This window comes from Aedes aegypti, chromosome 2 (genome assembly GCF_002204515.2).
Source record: "Aedes aegypti strain LVP_AGWG chromosome 2, AaegL5.0 Primary Assembly, whole genome shotgun sequence".
Lineage (NCBI taxonomy): Eukaryota > Metazoa > Arthropoda > Insecta > Diptera > Culicidae > Aedes > Aedes aegypti.
The window spans coordinates 189,781,732-189,807,025 of record NC_035108.1 but is presented as its reverse complement, the minus strand read 5'-3'; the positions used below and the strand labels follow the sequence as shown (position 1 = coordinate 189,807,025).

The following is a 25,294-nucleotide window of genomic DNA, read 5'->3' as shown; positions in this document are numbered from 1 at the left end:
TAGAACAGATGATGTGTCAGTTTATATGTTAAGATGGTGACAACTCGTTCTACAGTTTGAATATGAAGTTGAGTCCTGCTCACACCTATGTTACGGACGAACTGGGGGTAATTTTCACAATGTCTCCGTGGTGTCCCCTGATCAATCGGGTGTCGATTTCTTCCCTGCCGACGATATAGACACTCTGATGGTGCGTCCTGCCGCGTGACTCACATTGCTATGGCAGAAGACACGAGGACAGAAGACCGGAACCGTGGTCCAATCGGCAGCACAAACAACACCAATGCGCCACAGACCGAGGACCAAGGATATGTTTACTCATTTCAATTCAAGCACAGTATGGGGTTAATTTCTTGTTTATTCTGCTCCGCTTAATTATTAAATAAATTAATTTATTTTCATCCATTGCGAACTCGTGTTTTTCCAATCGGTTTGCTGCTGCCGTCGATGTAGCCTGTGGTCATGTACGGGTACCTCTCCCCTTGTGTCCCATCTGTCCGGTTTCCTCCACTTCTTCTTCAGGACAGCAATTGTGCGAGGATGACACGGTTTCGTTTACATTTCCAGCGCTGCGCATTTCGAAACGGTATCACCATATGAACAGACCATATGATATGAATAAATTCAGGGGAAATATGGTTATTTGGAGCCTTCCTTAGCCGAGTGGTTAGAGTCCTCGGCTATAAAGCAAAGCCATGCTGAAGGTGTCTGGTTTCGATTCCCGGTCGGTCCCCGATTTTGTCAGCCTAAAATTTATATTTATTTTAATTAGACTAAAGGCCGATTTATTTACCTTCGCTTAAGCCGTAAACCACGTTTACCCATACGATTAAACCAGGTTTAAGATCTAAGCGGTGGTGAAGAAACCACGTATAAGGATCGATTTCTTCACTTCCGCTTAAGTAAAAGTGGTTTACGGCTTAAGCCATGGTGAAGAAATCGGCCATAAACACGTGTATACTGGCAATATTGGGTGCATAAAGTCAATTATGACCTTGACCACGTCTATACAATCATCTGAAGGCCGATTTTTGAAATTTCAAATTCTTAATGAATGTCCAAGAAACTTATCAACGTTACCTTGGATTACGGTTCATAGAAAGTGGAAGTAAAAAACAATGTTTATATTAACAAAATTATAAAACTAACCCCTAAATTAAAATAAAACTAGAAATTAGTCGAATTTTTTTTCCCAATTTTAGCTCTTTCCCGATTTTGTCAACCGTAAATACGACAAGTGGCTGACAAAATCGGGACATTTCTGTATTACAGCTATCTAAAAGGTTAAGGCTGATGCCAGTTTTTTTCAGATTTTATTGTAAGTTTTTAAAAATCTCTAATATCAATGGATATAGGGTAGGTGTACCAGATATGGACATAGTGGTTCCCTATTTCGCCATACATACTTGATTACTTTAATGTCTTCAAATTTTGAAAGTTTTTGTGTGCTGTAGTAGTTAGATTTAAGATATATCTTGATGTTAAAACATTCGAAAAGATTCAAAATGTGAAAGCTATTAAAATTTCACATATGGCCAAATAGGGAACCACTATGGCCATAACTGGTACACTTTCCCTATAATGAAGCCTTTTTTAAACTAAGAAGACCTCTCAATTCCCTGTTTTACTTTTGCTGCTTGCTGTGAATCTCTGGGGACACTAGAATTTTACATAAGTTATCAGAGAGTTTCAAGAGTCCAAAGACTTTTACGCGTCTGTTGCACACGTTCTTCGAGCATTTCGTTCCAAATTTTTGAAAAAAAAAAAAAAGTTTCGAAATTCTCCTAGTGTTTACTTTGAAAATTCTTCTGGAATACCTTCAGCAGTAGCTCTAGGGATGCATGTTTTCACGGCGTTTCCCAGGAATTCCTTCTGGGATTTTGTAAGGAAATCAATTGAAAACTCTCCTATGAATTCCTCAATACACTTGACCAGCGATTTCTCATGTATATCCTCCAGAATTTCATCCATTAATTTCATTATATCTGTAGGGACTCTCGAGTAGGGTTTCTCGATCGTTAAAAAGCTTATATCAGGTTTCACACCAGAAAATACTATTGCAACTATTCCAACAATTGCTTCAGTAATTTTCTCAAGAGACTTGGAAATTCTCGCAGGAGTTCATTAGGATTTTTACAGATGTGTTGTCAGAGATTGATTTCGTTCAGAAATACCGCGAGGTACAGTAGGGAACCGATTTTGTCAGCCCCTCTATGAATTTTAGGCTGACAAAATGGGGAACCTGACAAAATCGGGTCATATTTTTTGTTTCTGTTTTTCAAATTCGGTGTTAATATTTGCAAATGTACCACGTTTACAACCTACATAGACCTTTAAAGGGGAGGAGAAGAGCGGCCCTCACAATTTCGCGCCAAAACTATCTTTATACACAGCCTATGCACTCTTGTTGCGTGAACCATAAAATTATGCAGAATATCCAACCTATTTTTTCACAGTAAGCAAAGAAAAGTCCTGAACGCGTCTTGAGTAATATTAATTAATGTCTTGGAGAATTACTTATTGGAAAAAATCTGAAGATTCGATTCGTAGTGATCCCTTTGATCGGCGATTTTGCTCTGGCCACCGGACATTAATCTGAATCCTAGTTCTGCATAACCATTGAATTATCTTAGAATTTTTCTTAGGACACCGAAATTCTTAAAAATATCATACGATCAACTTAAAGGAATTTAGTTATTTTTTTCTAGAAATTTCTTCAAAGTGCATCGCCTCGAAAGTCTTCTCGGAATTGCTTTAAGTAAAATTCAAAGAATGTTTAAACTAGATATTGCTGTATAAATTTTCCTAAAAAATATTTGAACTTCATTCAGAAGTTTTTTATAGAATTGTTTCAGGAATGTTATAGGCATTTCATCAAGAATTTGATCTGGAATTGTTGTAAAAAATTTCTTGTAGTATCAAACAACGCGGGTAGATCACCTTTTCGTGGTGCGTTATGGGGTAAATATCTACCAGTGAACCCTAGTCCTGAGTGCTTCAAACAAAGAGAACAGGATATTATAGTAATCAAAGGAACATTTTTTTAATCCTTGTTACATTTTTTAAACCTTGCTGAAAGTGACAAGTCTCGGTTTTCCCGGTTGCGAGAATGATCTTGAGACAAGGTAAAAAATGAGTCGAATACAACAATTTGTTTTCTAATCTTTTATTTATTTAGTTCTCTAGTTTGAAGAAGTAAGGACTAGGATTCTGATGCATGGACAATATCGGTGTTATTTCTTGGCTTTATCGAGGGATCCGATTTTGACTGATAAAGGGGCGCGCCTGTGGAGAGTGTACCCACCACATTCTTCAAAGGGTTTAAGGCGAAGCAGGCCATCATTTAAATTTGTACGCGTCGTTGATGATTGTTGCTAATTCATCTCATGATTTCGAATCAAAGAAAATCAGTTGATTTTGCACTGACACAGCTGTAAAAGTATCAGTATACTTCATGCATGTAAGCGCGTACAGTGATACTTTTTCAAGTCAATATAAACTATCAAGACTGGGTTTTATCACTTTGAAATGCAAGCTGAAAAGTCATCATTGTTGCCAAAACGAATGACGGGCTACTTAGCCTTAAATAGCGGAACCTTTCAATTAGAATCCTTTCCTACGATCAAGTTAGGAATTACAACTGTAAGAAAACCGAATACTTTATCACTTCTCAATAGTGATAATGTAACACGACATGCACTAAACAAAGGACACGGGATATACTACAATAGATCAAATATTGGTCAACAAAATGTAATCAAATAATCCAACAAAATGTAAGAGCTCATGGAGTCATTCAAAGCAGAATCTCATGAGGATGAGCATGAGGAGCAAATTTTGAGATATTATTGAAAAAAAAACGAAAGAATGTAAGAAGAAGTATGAATGAAGTCATTCATTTGAAATTAAAATTACTTCATAGGACTTCCGGGTGTAGTTTCTGGACGAGTTCAAGAGGGAACGCATGAAGAAAATTTAATCTTGAACAAATACTTTGAGAAATCCAGTATGTTTCTGGAACAATTTGTAAAATTATTACATGATTATTTTTGAGAGAAAGTTTCATCAGGTTTCCATAGAATATTTTTTAAAGAAGTATTAAGATAAAATCTCGGAGGAGTTCACGAATGAACCTACACACCTAGTTTTTTTTTTACCGTGAACTCGGCTGTGTTTTTCACATTTAAACCAATAATTGTCAGGTTGCTAAATAACGAAGCACGATTTACTGATACTCGACATCTTATGAAATTCGTTTGTCGACTACTCTGCTGTGTATATCGCCATTGCGGGCATTTGATAAAACCTTAGAACAATTTCTGGCAAGATGTTTTTAAAAACCTGATTGTTTGGTAGACTCTATGAATTTTGAAATCTATCATGACGTAATGATAAGGGATGGTACACAAATTATGTCACGCTAAATTTCGACTTTTTCGACCCCCTTTGTAACGTTTTTTGTATGTGTCCTACGAATATTTTGTAAGGCTTGTCACGCTTTGCTTGACCCACCCCCTTCTTTGGAGTGTGACGTACTTTGTGCATGACCCCTAAATAAGAGTGCTAGAGACAATCCTCAAACAACTCAACCACAAGAATAATTCCCATAGTAAAATTGTTCTATCGTGCCTTCTGTCATTGCCATTCTGGCTACGCCCGTGCGTGCATGACATCGAACATCATCATCAGTATTAATGTCTTCTTTTTCTTTCTGGCGTTACGTCCCAACTGGGACAAAGCCTGCTCTTCAGCTAAGCTCTTATGAGCACTTCCACAGTTATTAACTGAGAGCTTTCTTTGCCAATTGACCATTTTTTGCATTTGTATATCGTGTGGCAGTTACGATGATACTCTATGCCCTGGGAGTCGAGAAAATTTCCTTTACGAAAAGATCCTCGACCGGTGGGATTCGATCCCAAGACCCTCAGGTTGGTCTTGCTGTATAGCTGCGCCTTTACCGCTACGGCTATCTGATCTCCTGTCAGTATTAATGTAAACGTTGTAAAACATGATGAAGACAATTTTTTGATATATTTAAAATAGGCTGACAAAATCGGGTCAAACAGCTGACAAAATCTGTATTTCCAACATCTTTTACAAATACCCTTTCAGTAAAGTGTGGTCGGACTATTTGAGGAAAATTTATGTGAACTCTTATCTCCTGGTTGTAGGTAAGTGGGGCTCCATCTCATTACCCCGAACGCCATTACTCCGAACGCCATTACTCCGAACGCCACTACCCCGAACGCCACTACCCCGAATGGGTCATTACCCCGAACGCCACTACCCCGAATGAGCCATTACCCCGAATAGTATGAGATACAGTGCAGTATCTTGTTTTATGGGCAAGAATGCGTCTCTAATGAAAACTGGTAATTAATGGCGTGTAAAATTCGTCGGTAAAATGTTCATCATATATTTTACCTTCTTTTATATGTCAGCTATTCTTTCGAAATATCTTGTTGGCAACTATCTTCTTCTCATTATTTCTGAAACAGTGCCAGTTTATCAGCACAGTGGGGACTTTCGCAGTTCAAGGGTCCATTCAAAAATTTCCTAACGCCAAAAATTTCCATTTTTGACACTTACCCCATATCCAATAAGATAATTTACTACATCCTCATTTTGTGCATATTATAGCTATCCTTTTCATAATAAATTCACCCTTCTTTTCGTATTAGGCTGTTCTTCAGAGCATTGCAATGAAGCTCTGTGATTCTCACCAAAATTAGAAGATAAATCCAAACCAAACTTAGTATTTAAAAATTATTTGCTGGAATCCGACGAAACTCGCAATCGTTTCGCGATGTGTACACGCTGAAGGCTCTGTATTGCTCGCTGGTCAGGAGCGTCATGGAATATGCAGTGTGCGTCTGGTCTCCATACCATGCAACGCATATGCTCAGAATTGAGAAGGTGCAGCGCTGTTTCATCCACTATTGTTTAAGGCAGTTACCGTGGAACGATCCAACGAATCTTCCCGACTATGTAAGTCGTTGTAGGCTGATAGATTTGGAAACATTGACGTCCAGACGAACTAAGATTCAGCGATTATTTGTGTATGACTTGTTGTCCAATAACATCGACTGCTCGGAATTGACCAACGAACTGAGGTTTTACGCACCGACAAGGCAGCTCCGCGAGAGGCAGTTGCTGGTTATACGACCGCATAGAACGACATATGGACAGAACTGCCCAATGTCTAGTTGTTTGCGAGCATTCAATGATGTAGGATGTTATTTTGATTTTAATGTGTCCAAATGTACTTTTAAACATAGAATTAAGTATTTAAATTAACAGTCTGGTGGATTAAGATATTGATCCAAGACGTAGCAATTAAATAAATAAATAAATAAATAAATAAATAAATACTACCTGCTTTTTATCTTCTAATATTTGAAAAATACATTGTTGAGCCAAACTCGTGAAATATTCATAAGGAATCGTAAAATTATCTGCTCACTCTCTAACTATAACAAGTCTCAAAATGTTATGCATTCGGAGTAATGGCGTACGGGGTAGTGACCCATTCGGGGTAGTGGGGTTCGGAGTAATGACCCATTCGGAGTAATGGCGTTCTGGGTAGTGGCATTCGGGGTAGTGGCGTTCGGGATAGTGTCATAGAGTCTGTAAGTACTGTGTACTGTCATAGCCTGTGGGCTTCGTAGCCGTGCGGTTAGTGTCACCAGGCATTTAGCCGCATCGTGCTCAGGAGTGTGGGTTCGATTCCCGCTGCAGACCGGAAAAACTTTTCGTGAGAAATGTTTTCCGACTGTGCCACTGGGCGTTGCATGCTAGTCCGTTGTCTAGTGTGGTGCTTCCTTCAAAGGGCAAAATGCCCACAGAAAGCATTAACAGTCAGTGTCTATTTAAGTGTATGTTGTTTCTAGAAATCTCGAAAAGTGATGAACGTCATATTTGGATATTCCTTAACGAGCTTCTTCTTGGGCTTAACCCTCTAATACCCAACCCCGCCTTTAGACGGGGTACACTTTGGAATTTTGTGTATTTTTTCGTAGCTCGGAAATTAAAATGATTTTATTTTTGACTTAAACCTTGACTCATAACACGCATATGAGAAAAGTTTTTTATGATTTTTGAAACTTTTTTGTATTATTGAAAATTGTTTGAAAAAGTGTATTCTTATGTAACCTACAAATGCCTGGGATTCATTTAACGTGTATTATAAAAAATCGTACCTTTTATATTTTTCTACGATCAACCTATCACAGAAGAAGAGCCTGATGGTATTGAAATGATTTCAAATCTGTTTTTCCGTTAGTTACACGGAAAATAAAAAAATGTTCCAGAAAAAAAATGAAAAATTCATATTTTCAAAAGTATGGTAAAAACTCAAATTTTTATTATTGTCAAAAATCAGTAACCAGAAGAGGCTTCAAGAAAAAATTGAAAAGGATAGGGATGTTCAAAAATAAAAATAATAAAAATCAAAAACCAAAATTCATAAATTTGCGAAGAAAAATAAATCATTGCCCAAACCGTGTTTAGAATGATTTTAGATAACGAAAAATAATATTTAGATCGAAAACAAAAATTTGGGTATTAGAGGGTTAACAGGGCATAAAAAGCATTTTTTTATTGCTACAAAAATATATTTAAATAGCAATAACTTTTCGATTGCAAAAATATAGAAACGACACTTTTTTCAAAATTTTACGATAAAGACGATTTTGGTCAATTCCTTTATGAATTCACCCATGTTTTTAGTTTTTCCGCGATTCTCCATCAAGAACAATAGATTTTTGAGAATAGGGTAAGTGTACCAGTTATGGCCATAGTGGTTCCCTATTTCGCCATACGTGATATTTTGAATGCCTTTACATTTTGAAAAATCTTTTGTGTTTTAGCAGTAAATTAAAGAATAAATCTTGATGTTAAAACATTCAAAAAGATTTAAAATATAAAAGTTCTCCAAATTTTGCATATGGCCAAATAGGGAACCACTATGGCCATAACTGGTACACTTTCCCTATATGCAATATTTCTCTCCACTGACTTACAGTATTGGACAAAACATTTACAACTTTTTCGATTTTCCATACAAAATGACGAACTTTGATAAACTATATCTCAGTTATTTATGGACCGATTTGAATGAAATTTTCACAGAATATCAGACATAACTTGAATTTTAATATATATTTTTGAGTGATTTATCCAATCACAAGTTGAAAAACAGTAACGGTTTGACTAAAGTGATTTTTTTTTGACGATTTGAACATATTGACGACGTCGACTAAACATATTGAAGGAATAGCTTCATGGTATCTTCAGCAAAGTTGTAGATTTTGATGAGATGAATAAGTTTGCTGAAGACAGTTTTTGTGTAGGGCTATCAGATTTTGAGATAAAGAGTTTTGAATTTTTCGTCGAAAATTACACTTTAGTCAAACCGTTATTACTTATAAACTCGTGTTTGGAAAAATTATTCAAAAGTATATGTTAAAATTCAAGTTATATCTGATGCTCTGTGAAAGTTTCATTCAAATCGATTCATAAATAACTGAGATCTAGCTTACCAAAGTTGGTCATTTTCTATGGAAAATCGAAAAACTTGCAAATGTTTTGTCCAATACTGTATTTTTCTTGCTGGAGAAATGACTCATTTCATTAGTAAATAATAAATTTTTGCTTCATACTTGATATAACTCGAAAATAGCTACTTCTAGAGAAGTGATCGTGCTAATCATTATGGTTTAGAATAATATTTCAATTGTATCATCGAAACGTATTGACTTTCACAAAAAAAAAACAAAACTTTGAAAATCTTGATCGACTTGTAGTGAATCCTTGTTCAAAATTCGAGAGGCTCCAGAGAAGACCAGTACGCGACTAATCCACAAGTACCTCAGAGCCACTACCTCCAATAATTTTCATTGACTGATTTTTTCATTGATTTTTTCAGTTGTTACTTCTAGGAGATTCCCCATAGATTTTACAGATATTCTTTTACAAAGGTTTATTGCATTGTTTTTGAAAAATAAATCGTTGCGATATTTTTTTCAAGAAACCCTACAATAATTTCTTCGCTATTTTTCATTTTTCCAGGCATTTTTTATGAGGATTATTAAAAAAAATCATCTACAATTACTCTCAGGAATTGCTCCAAAAAATTCTACAGGCATTTTTCAATGAAATCTGTTATACAAATTCTCATTAAATTCGACGGTATTTTTTAAATAAGATTTCCAAATCTCCATGAATTCTTCACAACTTCGTGCAAGGTTCCACACCAGTTATTAGGGGAATTAGGGGCATAATGGACACTGTCGGGTCCGATAGCTCTGGCCGACACGATAGTGGTTCACCAACCTTATTCCTCCATAGGCAGATGAGATTTCTTGTTGGCTTTCTTTGTCTACGAACAATGGGCTTAGTTCCTTAGCCCCAATAAAAGGTGGTGTAGATCGATTTCCTCATCAATCGTTCTGGATCTCTTTCTTCATTGTATTAAGCACACGCGACGGTTATAGAGACACACATTACGCTAAACACATTTATTACGGCATTTTACACTAAAACATTTATTTCTTAGCTCTACTTAAAACTACTTAGGCTAATAAAACAAAACCGACCGTAAGTTCAATTGGACCGTTTCCACCGGCGATTCAACAGGCACTAGAGTTTCTCTTCTGACCCGATAGCTGATCGTGCGATGATTAGGGTTCGCAAATGACCCCAAACCGATCTAAAGGTACTGATCCGATCCAGGAGATAAACCCGAACCATTTCTCTCGCTCACCACCACATGTTAAATATGGTAGGTAGATGCTGATAACGCATAGCCGACGTCGAGCTCCTGTTTGTTTGCCATGCACATGAAGCAGTTGTACGCAGCGTGGACTGTATGAAAGTTTGGATGACGAAGGTTCAGGTGCTCCCAAACACCCTCACCCACCCAGAAATCGGTGCATTTCTGAAATGATAAGAAAAGATTCCTCTTCGACAGGGACAGGACAGGAGGGAGGTTGCTAGTCTTCGATATCAGCTGAAGATGGTAATATACAGATCTTCTCTACAGGCCGCGTTAAGAGACCATTTGCTGTTTTCAATGTCACAACTCGGACAACGTTGTCAGATCCTGGATGAACATCTAGGATCCGGCCCATCTTCCAACGTAGTGGTGGCAGCTTGTCATCCTGTATTATGACCAGTTTTCCTATCTTTATCTCAACTGCTGGACGCCAGCGTTTCACGCGTCCTTGTAGTTGTGAAAGGTACTCTCTTCTCCATCTTACCCAGAAATCCTGTACTTTCCGTTGGACAAGCTCCCATTGCTTCAGACGATTAATAGGAACATCTTGGTAATTTGGCTCTGGCATGGACTGCAGCGAGGATCCAATGAGGAAGTGTGCTGGAGTTAAAGGTTCGAAATCACTTGGATCTTCAGAGCATGCTGTAATCGGCCTTGAATTCAAGCAGCTTTCAACTTGAATAAGCAAGGTATTCATGTCTTCCGAGGTAGTTGGGTTGTCTCCTAATACCCTCAGAAGATGATGTTTGGCTGAGCGGACTGCTGCTTCCCAAAGCCCGCCGAAGTGAGGTGCACTTGGAGGACTGAAGTGCCAGTGCATTCCTTCTTCAACGCAAAAATGAGACACCTTATCTTGATGGACCTTATCCTTTAGCAATCGTGAAACCTCCTGAAGCTTATTGTGAGCTCCGACAAAATTGGTTCCATTATCGGAGTACAATTCAGTGCACCGGCCCCTTCTCGCAATAAATCTCCGAAGTGCTTGTAAAAATCGTTCCGTTGAAAGGTCGGAAACTAACTCCATGTGTACCGCCTTTGTACACATACAAATGAAGATGGCAACATACGCCTTAACGGCTGCTTTCCGTGGGACGGGTCGCAAATAAACTGGTCCGAAATAATCCACACCAGTTCTTGAGAATGGCCTGGATACTGTAACCCTTGCTAGTGGAAGGTCGCCCATCAGCTGTCGTATTGTAGTTGGTTTTGCTCGAAAACATTTCTGACATTTATGCACCGTCTGTCTTGCCAAATCTCTTCCCCGAACCGGCCAAAAACGAAGCCGAACGACACTCAGCAGTAGTTGAGGCCCTGCGTGGAGTAATCGTTCATGATAGTGGCAGAAAAGTAATCGAGTCAAACGATGATTTGCTGGAAGTACAATGGGGTGTTTTGTTTCCTCGGATTCCTGCGAGTGCTTCAATCGTCCACCAACTCGTATTAGATTGTCCTCGAATATCTTGGGATGAAACCATCGCAATGGCGATTGACCGGATACGTATTCTCCCCTTGCAAGTGACTTCCATTCATTGGGAAACGTTTCGTTCTGTACTCGACGAATCAACACCTTTTCTGCCTGTCGCAGTTCGTCAGTAGTTAAAAACCCTGTAGAACACTGATCCTTTGGTGTGCGTAACAGTTGCATGTAACGAAGACAAATCGCTGTTCGCCGAATAAGATCCGAATAAGACGAGAACTGTTCGAAATACCATTCGTTGAACTCTTTTACCAAGGAAGTTGTGATTACCACTGCTGTGCGACGTCGCTCTTCGTCTTCCTCCTCAGAATTCCAGTTATTGGGTGTCTTAGGCCAACGATCGCGTTCCAATGCCAGCCAGCTGGGTCCGTGCCACCATATGCTGTTTTGAACAATTTCCTGCGGCGGAATTCCTCGGGATATAAGGTCAGCTGGGTTTTGTACCCCCGGTACATGTCTCCATTCTCCCCTCTCTGATAGATTTTGAATTTTTGCAACCCTATTAGCAATAAAGGTGCTCCAAGTGGTCGGTGTAGCTTTAATCCAACGCAGCACGCAAGTTGAATCGGTCCAGAAGAACACTGGTGCCTCGAACTTAATGGACTTCTGCACCTTTTCGTACAACTCAGTAATTAAAAGTGCTCCACAAAGTTCCAATCTTGGAATCGTCTGACATTTGAGAGGAGCGACTCTTGACTTGGATGTTAAGAGGTTCACAGCCACGTTTCCATCGATATCCTGACTCCGAACGTACAGACATCCTCCGTAGGCTTTCTCCGAGGCGTCAGAGAAGCAGTGTATTTCAACAGAAACTGATTTGGGTAGAACAACACAACGATGAACATGTAGTTCATTTAGTATAGTCAGCTGTACGTGGAATTTACGCCAATCCTCACCCACCATTGATGGTAGTGGGTCGTCCCAATCCAATTTGCGTCCATCCTTGTATTGTAGCTTCCATAAAAGCTGCATGAACAGCTTGGCGGTTGTAATGACTGCTCCGATCAACCCTAACGGATCAAACAACGTTGCAATAATCGACAGGATTCGTCGCTTTGTTAGTTTTTCTATTTCCTCCAAATCAGGAATAGCGAATTGGAACCGAAAGACATCTGTGTGGGGCATCCATGTTATTCCCAAGGTCTTCACAGAAGGATCTGGGTCCAGGTCGATCCCTGCTGCATCGTGTATTGCCAAATTTTCCTCCTCTACCCCCTCCAGAACTTCGGAGTGGTTGGACACCCACTTCCTGAGCCGAAAACCACCGCTCTTCATCATTTCATCCAATTCTTGCCTTAATACCAAAGCTTCTTCGATGCTGTCCGAGCCCGTTATCACGTCATCCATATACGTGTCTTCTGTGGCAGCTTTGGCTGCCTGGGGAAAACGCTCCGCTTCATCTATCGCTAGTTGATTCAGCGTACGCGTAGCCAGGAAAGGTGCGGGTCTAGTGCCATAGGTAACTGTTTTTAACTCGAAAGTTGCTAGTTCTTCTTCAGGTGATGGACGCCAAAGTATACACTGTAGAGGCGTATCTTCCGGAAAAACATTAATCTGGCGGAACATTTTTTCAACATCCGCTACAATCATAATTTGTTTGGTCCGACAACGTAAGATTATTGCTCGAAGATCTTCTTGTATTACTGGCCCACGAGCAGCATATCATTCAAAGAAACGCCAGATGATGTTTTGCACGAGGCATCAAAGACCACGCGCACCTTAGTGGTGGTGCTTGCTTCTTTCACCACCGGATGATGTGGAAGATAACATCGGCTAACAGCACTATGTACGCTAGCATCAATTTTCTTCATGTGACCCAAACGTTGGTACTCCTCCATGAACGACACATATTGCACTCTAAGGTCAGCGTCCCTTGCTAACCTTCTCTCCGTGCCTAATAATCGTCGGAAAGCAATGTCCCTTGACTCGCCTAGCCGTGTAGCGAAACCTTCATCCTTCGGCAAGGAAACAATATATCGTCCATCCATACTACGTTGAACCGTTTGCGTGTATATATCCTCACATCGTGCCTCTTCTGGAGAGTAGTTTTTTGATGATTCTACTTCCTCGCAATTCCAAAACCTGGCAATAAGTGCCTCTAACCCTTCAGATGTTGAAACATTGCAGTTCACCTTGAGTGATTGATTGGTATTAGACAGTCCACCGCAAACCACCCATCCAAAAACTGACTCGTTTAATGCCGGAAGCTGTTCTCCAATTGAGATTCTTCTGCCAGTTACGAAAAAATCGAAGAATGCCTCAATACCAAGTACCATATCCACACCTTTGGACACGCAGAATGCAGGATCTGGTAGCTCGATTCCTTGTGGTACCGACCACCCTTGAGCTTGAATCGAGGTTGTAGGCAACTTAACCGTTACTTTCGGGAGTACGAGAAAGCTCAATACTCTTGAAAAGCTAGAGATTCGCGATTGTATCGTTGCAACAATGCGCTGTTTTACCTGAGCGACTGCTTGGCCGATCCCAGATACTGACACATCTACTCGTTTCCGTTCTACCTTCAAACGTTGGCTTAACCGTTCCGTGATAAAATTGCTCTCTGATCCAGAGTCTAAAAGAGCACGAGCTGGAATGCGGTTTCCATCATCATCCTCGACAAATAAAACCGCCGTAGCTAACAGCATTTGTGACGAACATTCCTGTGCTGTATTCGATACCAAAACTTCAGTGGCCACCATGTTGGCCACTTGTGTGGAAGACGAGTTCGACTGACCTTCCTTGGAAGACGATGAACTATCATCCTTTGCAGGACCCGATGCCTTCAGGTTGCTGTCCCTTTCACGTTTGAAGCAGACCATGGTATGATGGCGACCCTTACAGTTACGGCACGAAAATTTAGACTGACAATCTCTTGCCAGATGACCCGATTTAAAACAATTGCGACAAAGCGAATGCGTTCGGAGTATTCCATCACGCTCCGAAACAGACATCCTTTGAAATGCCCCGCATAAATACAATGGATGATTAGCAGTACAATTCATACATCGCCCTCCAGACGTTTGCACTGTGCCATAACTTGTCTTCACCACCTGTTTTTGTTTCGCTGTGCTCCCTGGCCCTTGTGGTAAAATTGCAGCCTTGCCATCTGTCGATCTCGTCGGTAGAGACTCTAACACTTGAACACGTCGATGAAGAAACTTCGAGAGCCCCTTTAGGGTATCCTTGTCCTGTGTTGATGAGAACTCCTCCCATCCTCTGCGCGTGCTAGGATCCAAATGAGTTGTTAGAAGATTCATCAGAAGGAGATCCTTGTATTCCTCCGGCTGTACAATCTGATCGAGAGTTTGGACTACCCTCTCAAAACCTTCCAAAAGTACATGCAAATCGGCAGCAGACTCTTTCGAGAGGCAAGGCAACTTGAAGAGCGATTGTATTTGTCGCTTCTTCAGTTGCTTGCTGTTATTATAACGGTTTAACAACGTGTTCCAAGCAATTTGGTAGTTTGCCTTGGTAATTTGCAGAGAATCGATTAGATTCCGTGGCTCTCCCTGAAGACACCCCTTCAAGTAGTGAAATTTTTCAACTTCCGGGAGATCTACTTTCCAGTGTATAAGTGAAATGAAAAGATCCCGGAAACTGAGCCATTCATCGATGTTGCCGTTAAAGGATTGAAGTTTAATTTGTGGAAGGCGCACATGCTCGACCGTTCCCTGCCCTGAGGAATCCGTAGGGTGGATGGATTGATCCGCTACTGACACACATTGCCTTCCCCTAACCTTGTCCAAAAGAAACGATTTGGACCTATAATAGCTGTCACTAAACTCCTTCCTCTCCTTCTCGAAGATGTCATCACTGCTTTCATTGAATTCATCATGGGATTTTATCTCGACGAGAATGTTGCCAAAACCTTCCCAGAGCTCATCGAGTTTCTGCAATCGTACTTCCACTTCGGTGATCGAAACGTCCTCATCAAAACTATCCACAAACAGCACGATGTCGTTGAAGGATGATTGGATGCCCTTCAACTTCAACTTCAATGCCCTTAGCGAAGGCGGTTTGGAGGCCATGTTGCACACACGAGAAGAGAGGAGAGTGGTGTAGTATACTGCAATTGGTCCTAGCTTCGCCAGGCATATACTATTCTGTATTTTACCTGACAGAAAGTAGTAATGTTCCCAAATCCAAATGCAAGATTCCAGCTGATGACCAGTTGCAGTGACACGGCTTGTGCACAATGTCTCAAATTACGTCTCCGTGTGGTATGATTAAAGGTGAACAGAGGAAAGGAAACCAGGATGTAATATCAAAAAAGGCCTTGGCCTCGGCAGGCCATATACTGTTGTGTCTCACCTGGACAAGCAAACAGCAGCACCCAAATGATTCAAAATTCCAAACGCAGAGCGCCTAATGAATACCAGCCTTAATCAACCTGGAGAAGCATAGAATGATGCTCCCTCTTCGTAGCACGTGCTCCGGATGCTGCCGAATGGATTGTTGATGTCTAACGCTTCGTCAATGGTTGACCCGAATCTTCCGAATTACTCGAATGGGAGCGAGTGCGATGATTTTGCCGAGGTACTTGTATCGGTGGTAGAGGGCGGTGCAATCCTTGTTGACTCCTCCTCGTCGACGATGGGAGTTGACCAACTCGTACCAAATGTAAACAATTGGGATGATCCTGATATACCACATAAACTTGAAGTCCAGCCAATGTCGTCGATCATAACCAGAAGTCGCATACAGGTCGCAAAGATGTCGCATAGATGTCGCACAAATTTCAACGTACGATTCCTCGGTTACAGGCAAATCGAAAAGATGGTGTTAGCACTAAGAAAAGCGCCAGCTTCGGCTGGACATATTTGTAGTGGATCAACTCACCTATGAGATAATCCTTTGCGCTGAAGTCCAGCCCGAAAGTGACTTAATTGACGCGATGGCCGATCCAAAGCGTATTCCAACGAACGATGGCAGAACAACCTTTGTTCTGATAATTGCGACGCTACCTTTGATGGCGGGAGATGCTACACAATGCCACCCTTGAAGAAGCCAATTGTGGATGGAAAACGCCAACTCCTTAGCGCTGTATGGATCCAAACACCTCCTGAAACCGGCCCATCCGGCTCGAAGGACCATATGTCGGGTCCGATAGCTCTGGCCGACACGATAGTGGTTCACCAACCTTATTCCTCCATAGGCAGATGAGATTTCTTGTTGGCTTTCTTTGTCTACGAACAATGGGCTTAGTTCCTTAGCCCCAATAAAAGGTGGTGTAGATCGATTTCCTCATCAATCGTTCTGGATCTCTTTCTTCATTGTATTAAGCACACGCGACGGTTATAGAGACACACATTACGCTAAACACATTTATTACGGCATTTTACACTAAAACATTTATTTCTTAGCTCTACTTAAAACTACTTAGGCTAATAAAACAAAACCGACCGTAAGTTCAATTGGACCGTTTCCACCGGCGATTCAACAGGCACTAGAGTTTCTCTTCTGACCCGATAGCTGATCGTGCGATGATTAGGGTTCGTAAATGACCCCAAACCGATCTAAAGGTACTGATCCGATCCAGGAGATAAACCCGAACCATTTCTCTCGCTCACCACCACATGTTAAATATGGTAGGTAGATGCTGATAACGCATAGCCGACGTCGAGCTCCTGTTTGTTTGCCATGCACATGAAGCAGTTGTACGCAGCGTGGACTGTATGAAAGTTTGGATGACGAAGGTTCAGGTGCTCCCAAACAGACACGTTAAGCAAATGTTCGTTTAAGACCCTTAAATGGCAATGTTTTTAATTTACCCCCGGCTAGTTTTCAAGTTTGATGTTAGTACGACGTGCCACATTCATTCATAGTGATAAAAATCATATCATATGTCAGAAAAGCGAGATAGAAAATTGGGTCGAAAACAAGGCTGGTAAAAAGGTATCGGGGCGAAATGAACACCTGTATGAAATTTAGTTATTCCAACATATTCAATGACTGTCAATCATTCCGATATGCAAAAGGACTCTCCCTCAATCATAATAGCTAAAAAGAACCTTTCTGGGTTCGTTACTTTGCTCAAAAATTAGATTCTTCCACGGTCTTGCTTATATGCCAATTTGAAACTGAGAAAAATTTTAAGTCAAATTTTAAAGAACAATTGAAGCAAAAAATAAAATTTTTTACCGTCAAGCATTTCAAATGCATTACAGATTTCATGCAGTGAATGAACTTTTGATGAAATATGTGTATTATCAGATATTGAGAGGGTGTCCATTTCGCCCCGTATGTTCATTATGCCCCTAATCTCCCCCTACTACAGCAATTATTACAGTTATTGTTCCGATCATTCACATATAAATTTCTTCAGAAATTCTGTCCGAATTTAAAGTTTAAAGTCTTGTAAGACATTATTCAGAGTATCTAATGTTTTGTTTAGATATTTTAAAACTGTTTAATTAATTCAAAACTTTCTTCACAACAATGTGGAAAATTTCCTGAGCGTTTCTCTGGAGACATCTCTTGATGAATGATTGGAAAAAGTCTTTGAAAAATACCTTTGGATTTTTTTAATCGGAAGAATTTGTGAAGGATTTTTGAATTCTTCAAGATGCTCTAAACGGAAAGAGTTGTCCTAGTCTTATCCTTAGAAAAAAAAAACACAGGATGAATTCATGAATGTATTTAAAACGAAATTCTTGTAAGAATTACTACGAAAGTTTGCGAAATATCATAATTTATTCTCCTGAAGATATTTTCGGAGTAATGTAAAAGAAACTTGCAGCAAAACAAAAAAAAACCTCAAAGGAATCACGACATAAGAATTTAATTCCTCATTTGAACAGAAATTTCTTTAAGAATATGTTTAGTACTTATTTTTCAAAATTTCTCGTGATATTACGACAAGTATTTTTTTTAACACGTTTATTGGAACTACACGATTAGATATACAGATTTGTTGATCATTGGCATCTAAAACATAATTTACATAGCTAATAAACATTTTTAGAGCCTGGTATCGGCATCTTCTGCTCATATCCTTTATTTCGGGAAACCTCAGGCTGGTGAAAGTCATCCTCCTTCCTACGGTTGTCTCCAACTTAGGGGTGGTCCATTAATTACGTAAGGGTTTATGGGGGGGTCTGAGATTTCTTATACACCATACAATTTATTTTTTTTTCATACAAAAAATCTTCCATGGGGGAGGGGGGTTTAAAAACACCCGAAAAATGGCTTACGTAATAAATGGACAGCCCCTTAGATTGAAGATGATTCCATAGATCTCTGCTTCTCAGGCAGATGGAAAATTTATGCTCTAAATCCTCCTCTATATTGGGGCACAGCTGACAGTATGGGCTTGCTACTCGGTTTTGTCGATGGAGCTTGGCATGTGGAAGCTTTCCATTGACTAAGAGATAGTACATTGATTGCTCTAACGATGTTAATCCTTTAACACTGATGTTGCACCAAACTCTCCTCCACGCAATGTTAGTATTTCCTTGCATGATTTTTTATTCATTTAGTTTCTCGCGGGAATAATTGTGGAGTAATGCAGCTGCCGGATTTTCCCTTATTCTTCCTGGGAGCAAGTAATAGCAACTAATATCACGAGGAATTTCGAAAAAAAAGTACTAAACATATTTTTAAATAAATGTCTGTTCAAATGAGGAATTAAATTCTTATGTCGTGGTCCTTTGGTTCTTTAGGTTTGGTTTTTTTTTTCAGGTAAGAGGTCCCTAACGTTGTTATTTTCGCTTATGTCGGTCACTACCAGCTTTGATTTCCCCAAAATATTATGACAAATATAAAACGCCCTCCAAAGTCATGTTTTTGTACGTCGCTGATGAACTACTACTATTACTATACTGTACTATTTTTTCTTAAGTTCAATTAGAGTATATTATTCATATCTGACTTTGATGATTGAAGGCACTTTGAGATCATTCGATAAGCAATCTTGGTTTCCTTCTATATTAAAACAAAATCATCAAAAGTTTGTCTTAAGTTTTAGAACAAATAGATATTTGTTTTTTTTTTTAAGTGAAAAATACTTTTAAATTTACCGTTATATTTTTTAGTTTACGTGTTTTGAAGTCGAACTCCTATTTTTTAAAATTAAGTTATCTAAAACAAAAAATATCCAATATGTTTTTCAATTTTTCATAGAAAAATTTTTGAACCTAGAAATATTTTTCAAAACTTGTAAATATCAAGGAATTTTATTTCTGTAAATGAGTAGACATCCTGTTTACAATTTAAGTTTTATCTTTGAGATTTCCATAATAAAAAAAAATTTTTTTTTTCAGTGTATATTTTTCTTCTCTTAACCCAAACGGTTCATTACAACCTCTGAATTGAACATTTTTTTGTAGAATCAACAGTTTTGGAGCTAAATTCTTTCAAATAAGTTGTATGCAAAATCTCATACGCTTTTTTCAATGGTCTTGAGTTAAAATGATCGATTTATCTATGGAAAATTCCTATTTTGCCATACTAAAAACATGTCTGGTCTGATTCTATGAAAATTTGGGGGTTTGTATGAAAAAAGTCTTAAACATGTTTATGTAACTTTTACAAAGAACAAAAAGCATATAAATAAGTTCACCATTTGAACTGATTCGCAATTTTTATCATTCATGAAGGAAACCTCGTAGAATTACAGCATACTACGGTAAACGACTTAACCAAATGCTCTGAACTCCATTTTGTCCATCAAAACTGGCACATTTTCATCAATTAAATTAGCACCATCCGGGTGAAGCCACTTTTGAACAAACCGTGAATTCCTCAATGATTCAATTTATTTTGGCTGGTGCCAGAGTGCCACAAACCCGCCACTATGTAGAGTATGTTCCCGGTTGAGGCTCACCAGAGGGATGCCCACCAGCTAAGTCCATTATCCTCATTTTTTACACGGCTTTTCATCATTTGGACTACCGGTTACGGGCCAGTGGTCATCACATGTCGCATTTTGCCATTGAACTGATTTGACATATGATTAATCTTGTTCCCACCATTTTCACGGGAGGGCAGCAACCATTTACTGCTGATGTCATTTTTGCCAGTGCTCACCGGTGGTTTCAATTTTTTTACTCGTTTCAGGAATGGAGGCCATCATGTCGGAGTTCTTCAACGACACATCGACCGCGTTCTACATCATCTTGGTGGTTTGGTTCGCTGATCAATACGACGCAGTGTGCTGTCACACGTCTGTCACAAAACGTCACTGGTTAAGGTAAGTGGAAGTGAAGTTCTTCATGCCGTTTGTTTCCGTTTTGTCACTTTTCTCTCTCCGGCCTTCCGTTCGTTTTCTAATTCGTAGGGGAAGGGGTGGTAAAATGAACACCTTAAGGAAATCATCTTGTTTCTGATAGAAAAACGAGGAATTTGTATAGTTCTATCGCACAACATCAAAAATAGGGATGTAATCTATAGCAGCGACATGGATTCAGTCTAAAATAGCTAAATTTCCACATATTTTCATCGCTATCAAAAAGCGATGCAGATGTTCATTTTACCTGCACTATGTGGGTAAAATGAACAGCGGTTGGTGGTAAAATGAACACCATGCAAAAAACGTGAGCAAAACAAATATTTCTGAAATTTTTCATTGCCCCACCGAAAATACATCCATTAATTATTGTAACCCATTCAAAAATAATTCTAAAGGTATCAGATTTGACATCATATCATAACGATATTCACCTCACTGAAAAGTGAAAACCCTCAATTCTTCCGAGCTAAAAGTTACGTCAGTTCTAATTTTCAAACGTGGTTTTCTTAAATCTTAGTTTTCGTTGATATTTTCACTTCAATTGACCTACGTATCAACTCGAACACTCAGATTTAAGCTCTAAATCGTCCGTGCGTGATAAAAAATCATCGAAATTTGTTTTTTTCTCGGTAAAAGGCACGGTGTTCATTTTACCACCACTTCCCCTATTAGTGTGAATGAGTGGGAAAAAACATGAAAATTCTAGCTTTTGAAGCTTTATCTTATATGTTTTGTGGGGGACTCTGCGTGCAACTGGTTCAGTTTTCCTTCCACTTTCCGGGAAGTCAACAGATCGATGATGAAAATAAGAAAATGCTCTGTGACACCGGAGAAGAAAAAAAAAATCCCACAGGTGCTGCTTGATTCGCCGGCTTTCTTGTACTTACTCATCCCTCGTTCGTCATTTTTCTCGTCGAGTTTTTCCACCAAGCAGCGTTTAATTCATATCTGTCATAATATTTTCCTGTTGCGCTTTATCTTATCAAAACAGTTCTCATTCCATAGCGTAGCATGGCATGTCTGTTTTTTTGTACATAAGAGCTTTTGACTTTGCTCAAAAGAAAATACGTGAACTGCTCAAGTGGATGCCTTAAATATTTGTTATGTGTTGGAACATCTTTGCCAATATCCCTGTTATCTGTTGCGTTTGGTTGAATTCGCAGTAAATTTTGGAGTATATCGGAATAATTTGAAACTTAGGCTTGTTTTCTTAACGCTTGTCTTCAGTAGATTAATCGAGATTAAAAAACACAGATAAAGAAAATAACGAAAAATTTGCATTCCTATTCAGTGTTAGTTATTTGCGAGTAACTAATCTGAAAGAGACTGCCAATCTAAATTTGAACCATATGAACAACATTTCAAATTTGCTCCAGAAGCACATAAAACTACATAAGACCTTTCAGTTGGGCGCCATTTTGTAGCCGACACTGGCAGATCCGGTTATAAATCATGCGGCTTAAGAGCCACTCCATTAGGAGAACGCATGACAAGTCAAATTTTAAGGCGCAGTGTGGTGTGGGTCATAAGATTAGATCGCTTTGAATGTTATTACTTAATATATGTTAATCCATATTACGATCGATATGGAGCAAAAGCTACAGCTACTCTAAATACACTAAGACTAGTATATCTGTAAATAATTCCTGCTTAGACATATTTGTTGAACATGTTGTCTCATCTCAATACTTCTGGAAATTGAATAGCTGAGCCAATCAGATTATACTCTATTATTTTATTAGAAATCTGATAGAATACAACAAAATTGCTGAAAAATAACGCGGGTCAAACTGGTTAAAAGATGCTTCTAAAAAAATTAATGCCATTTGAAAAATTATAGCGAAATAAATCGTTTAAAATCTACTGGGTGCAAGGATCAAGTGTGTGAAACCCCGATTTTTATCTGCGATAGTCTTAAAATGGCACGACGGAGTTGGTGGTCCAATGGCTACTGCTTCTGCTTTATAAGCAGAAGATCATGGGTTTAATCCCAGGCCTGTCCCTTTTCCTCGTACTTTGTAGTTGTATCTTTCATTTGCTTTCCATCTACCACTTCTAATATTTCACAGTTCATAGCATTTGCTAGAACCCGAAACGGACAGAAATAAACCGTTTCCCTACGCTTCCATTCTTTCATCATCATAGCACGCCTTTCCTTACGCCTGACACATAGACAGTCTGCTAACCAAACCAGCAAGCCTCTCTGCCATAAAAATTACCTCACCCCTTCACCCTTCCCAAATGAACTGGCGTAGACGCAGTGGTATATACGGTCTACCGTAGGAGCCATCAACTCCTTCCCCTTCCCCTCATTGGTCTGCATTCTGAGGTAGCAGGCGCCATTGTTGCCTAAAAATGGAATATCACCAGCACTTATACACTGAGGGTGCCTGTTAGTCCCAAGCAGTCATCTGGTCGGTTTCTTGTGTACGTGCAGCTTATCTGGCGATACTGGAGTAGCAACACGTTGCCAATAGAGCTTAAGCTCAGCCCAAGCAATAGTCTTGAAATGGCAGTATGGTGAAGTCGTACCCATACAGTCAGGTCTCCTATTTGATCCATGGTTATAGGTAGGGCGTTATAAAAATCCGCGTTATAGAAGACCCAGGGCTTATGGGATTTCATCAGTTTGGGGGTATTGTTGAATATCTTATATGCGATAAGAGATAGAATAGTGCTGTCGTCGGTGGAATTTCAGAACTCAGTACGATTTACCTTTAGGAGTCGAGGATCATCCTTTTAGTTGAGAACTTGGCCGGTAAGGGCGCTTTTTCTAACTTGCACTATATGAACCATGAGGGATAGGAATGCAAAATTTGTAACATATGATATCTCTAGGTCCTGATGTTTTGAAAGGTTTGTGTCTTCAAAAGAGTTGTTCAGTAGCTCAAGGGCTGACATGCGGTGGTCATTCTAATACGGAATTATGCCAGCAGGCGTCGCTAATGAGTATCGAATTTTTGTTTTGCGGATAGCTTAGTAGTCTGGCCACTTAGAAAGATGGCGCCTTCGGCAAAGTTGTTCAATATCACAATGGCTAACATTATTTGAGCCAAAAGTTTCGAGACTTTGCTACTAGGCGGCGCTAGTGAGCATTGAATGTTTGTTTTGCGAATAGCTCAGTAGCCTGACCACTTAGAAAGATGGCGTCTTCGGCAAAGTTGTTCAGTAACACAAGGGCTAACATTTTGATCTGCTCAAGAGCGAGGACAGATTTGTTATACGCATCGAGCAAACTCTGAGTTACCCACATTTGCTCAGAAATCAAAATCATGTGACAATGAATATTCTTCGTCAGGAGAAGTAAGAAACCTTCAGACATAACAAGAATTTTGTTCAACCCTGTTCAACCAACTTATTTTATTAAAACTAGAACATGTGTACAATATGGCCCATAAAAAAATGCGAAAATTGTTTGAACGTGAATTTGGCATCCACAAGCATTATTTTCATTGTTTTTGCTAGTGAATGTAATTTCTGATTATCGTAATATATTCTGACATAACTTCGCTATCCAGGACAATTGTTGTCATATTTTTCTTACTGTCCTCAATAATGTAATAAAGCAAAGAAGCTCAAAGGTTTTATCCGCCCAAAGCTAGAAACAGCGTCTGATTGTCATATACTCTGGTGATAAACTTTCCACCTTCAAAAATCGCACTTTATTGGTGAAAATTTTAGTTTGTTTGGTATCAGAGGATGGAGGAGTTCTTAGAGAACGTGTTTTACATGATCACAATAAAATATTTTGCTAGGGTCATAGTTTTGAGGACATTTGCGTCTTATAGGTTTGAATAAAAAATAAATACGGAGGCCTATAACAGATTTTTGAGGATGAAATTTATTCCTTCGGTTAGAGACAACTTATATCAATACTAGCTCATAGGTTTTGAGCAAAACGGAGCTGCTTATCACACTTATATGAAGGTTCAATCTAAGCTCTCCAAAAAGAGCCGTTTTTTCGAAAATATGTTCAAGTCTTCAGTGACCCAGGTATGAACCAATTCTATCATTTGATATGGGTGTATGCTGGAGACAAGGCCTGTGAAGAAGCTTTCATCACACAGATATTAAACTCGATGTCCGCATAATAAAATTTAAAGGGATGTTTCCAATTCCTTTCTGGTAAGGTGAAAGTAACAGATAAAAATCATTTCCAAAGCGAAAAACTAATTCTAAATAGATTAAACAATACAAGTAATGAATAATATTCATGTTTCATTCACATTTTCCATGTAAAAACTACCATAAAACATGATATGACGATTTTCGCATTTTTTATGGGCCATACTGTCTTCTTCTTTTTCTTTTTCTGGCGTTACGTCCCAACTGGGACAAAGCCTGCTTCTCAGATTAGTGTTCTTATGAGCACTTCCACAGTTATTAACTGAGTGCTTTCTTTGCCGATTGACCATTTTTGCATGTGTATATCGTGTGGCAGGAACGAAGATACTCTATGCCCTGGGAATCGAGAAAATTTCCTTTACGAAAAGATCCTCGACCAGCGGGATTCGAACCCACGACCCTCAGCATGGTCATGCTGAATAGCTGCGCGTTTACGGCTACGGCTATCTGGGCCCCGCAACAACGCCATACTGTACAAAGGTTTTTTTTTTTGCGAGATCTGAATTATACCATGAATTTCCTCACGAACCGCAAAAGACAAGTATCTACAAAAGTTTCCATAACTGATCGGGAAAACAAATTAACATTGATGAGCCTAACAGCCGACAAAAATTTGCCAATCTTAAATTTGGCTATTAATTGGCAATCACAAACTTAAACTTAATTTATTGTTATTTGACCATTTGTT

At 39.2% G+C, this 25,294-nt stretch overlaps 1 protein-coding gene across 1 annotated transcript in view; it reads left to right on the top strand.

Annotated features, from left to right (window-relative positions):
- Positions 1-25,294, top strand: part of LOC5578128 (membralin) — a 282,759-nt gene that overhangs the window by 142,978 nt on the left and 114,487 nt on the right. Inside the window, exon 9 of the mRNA XM_021843500.1 lies at positions 20,310-20,442. Coding sequence (XP_021699192.1) covers positions 20,310-20,442 — 133 coding nt within the window. The remainder of the gene's footprint in view (positions 1-20,309; positions 20,443-25,294) is intronic.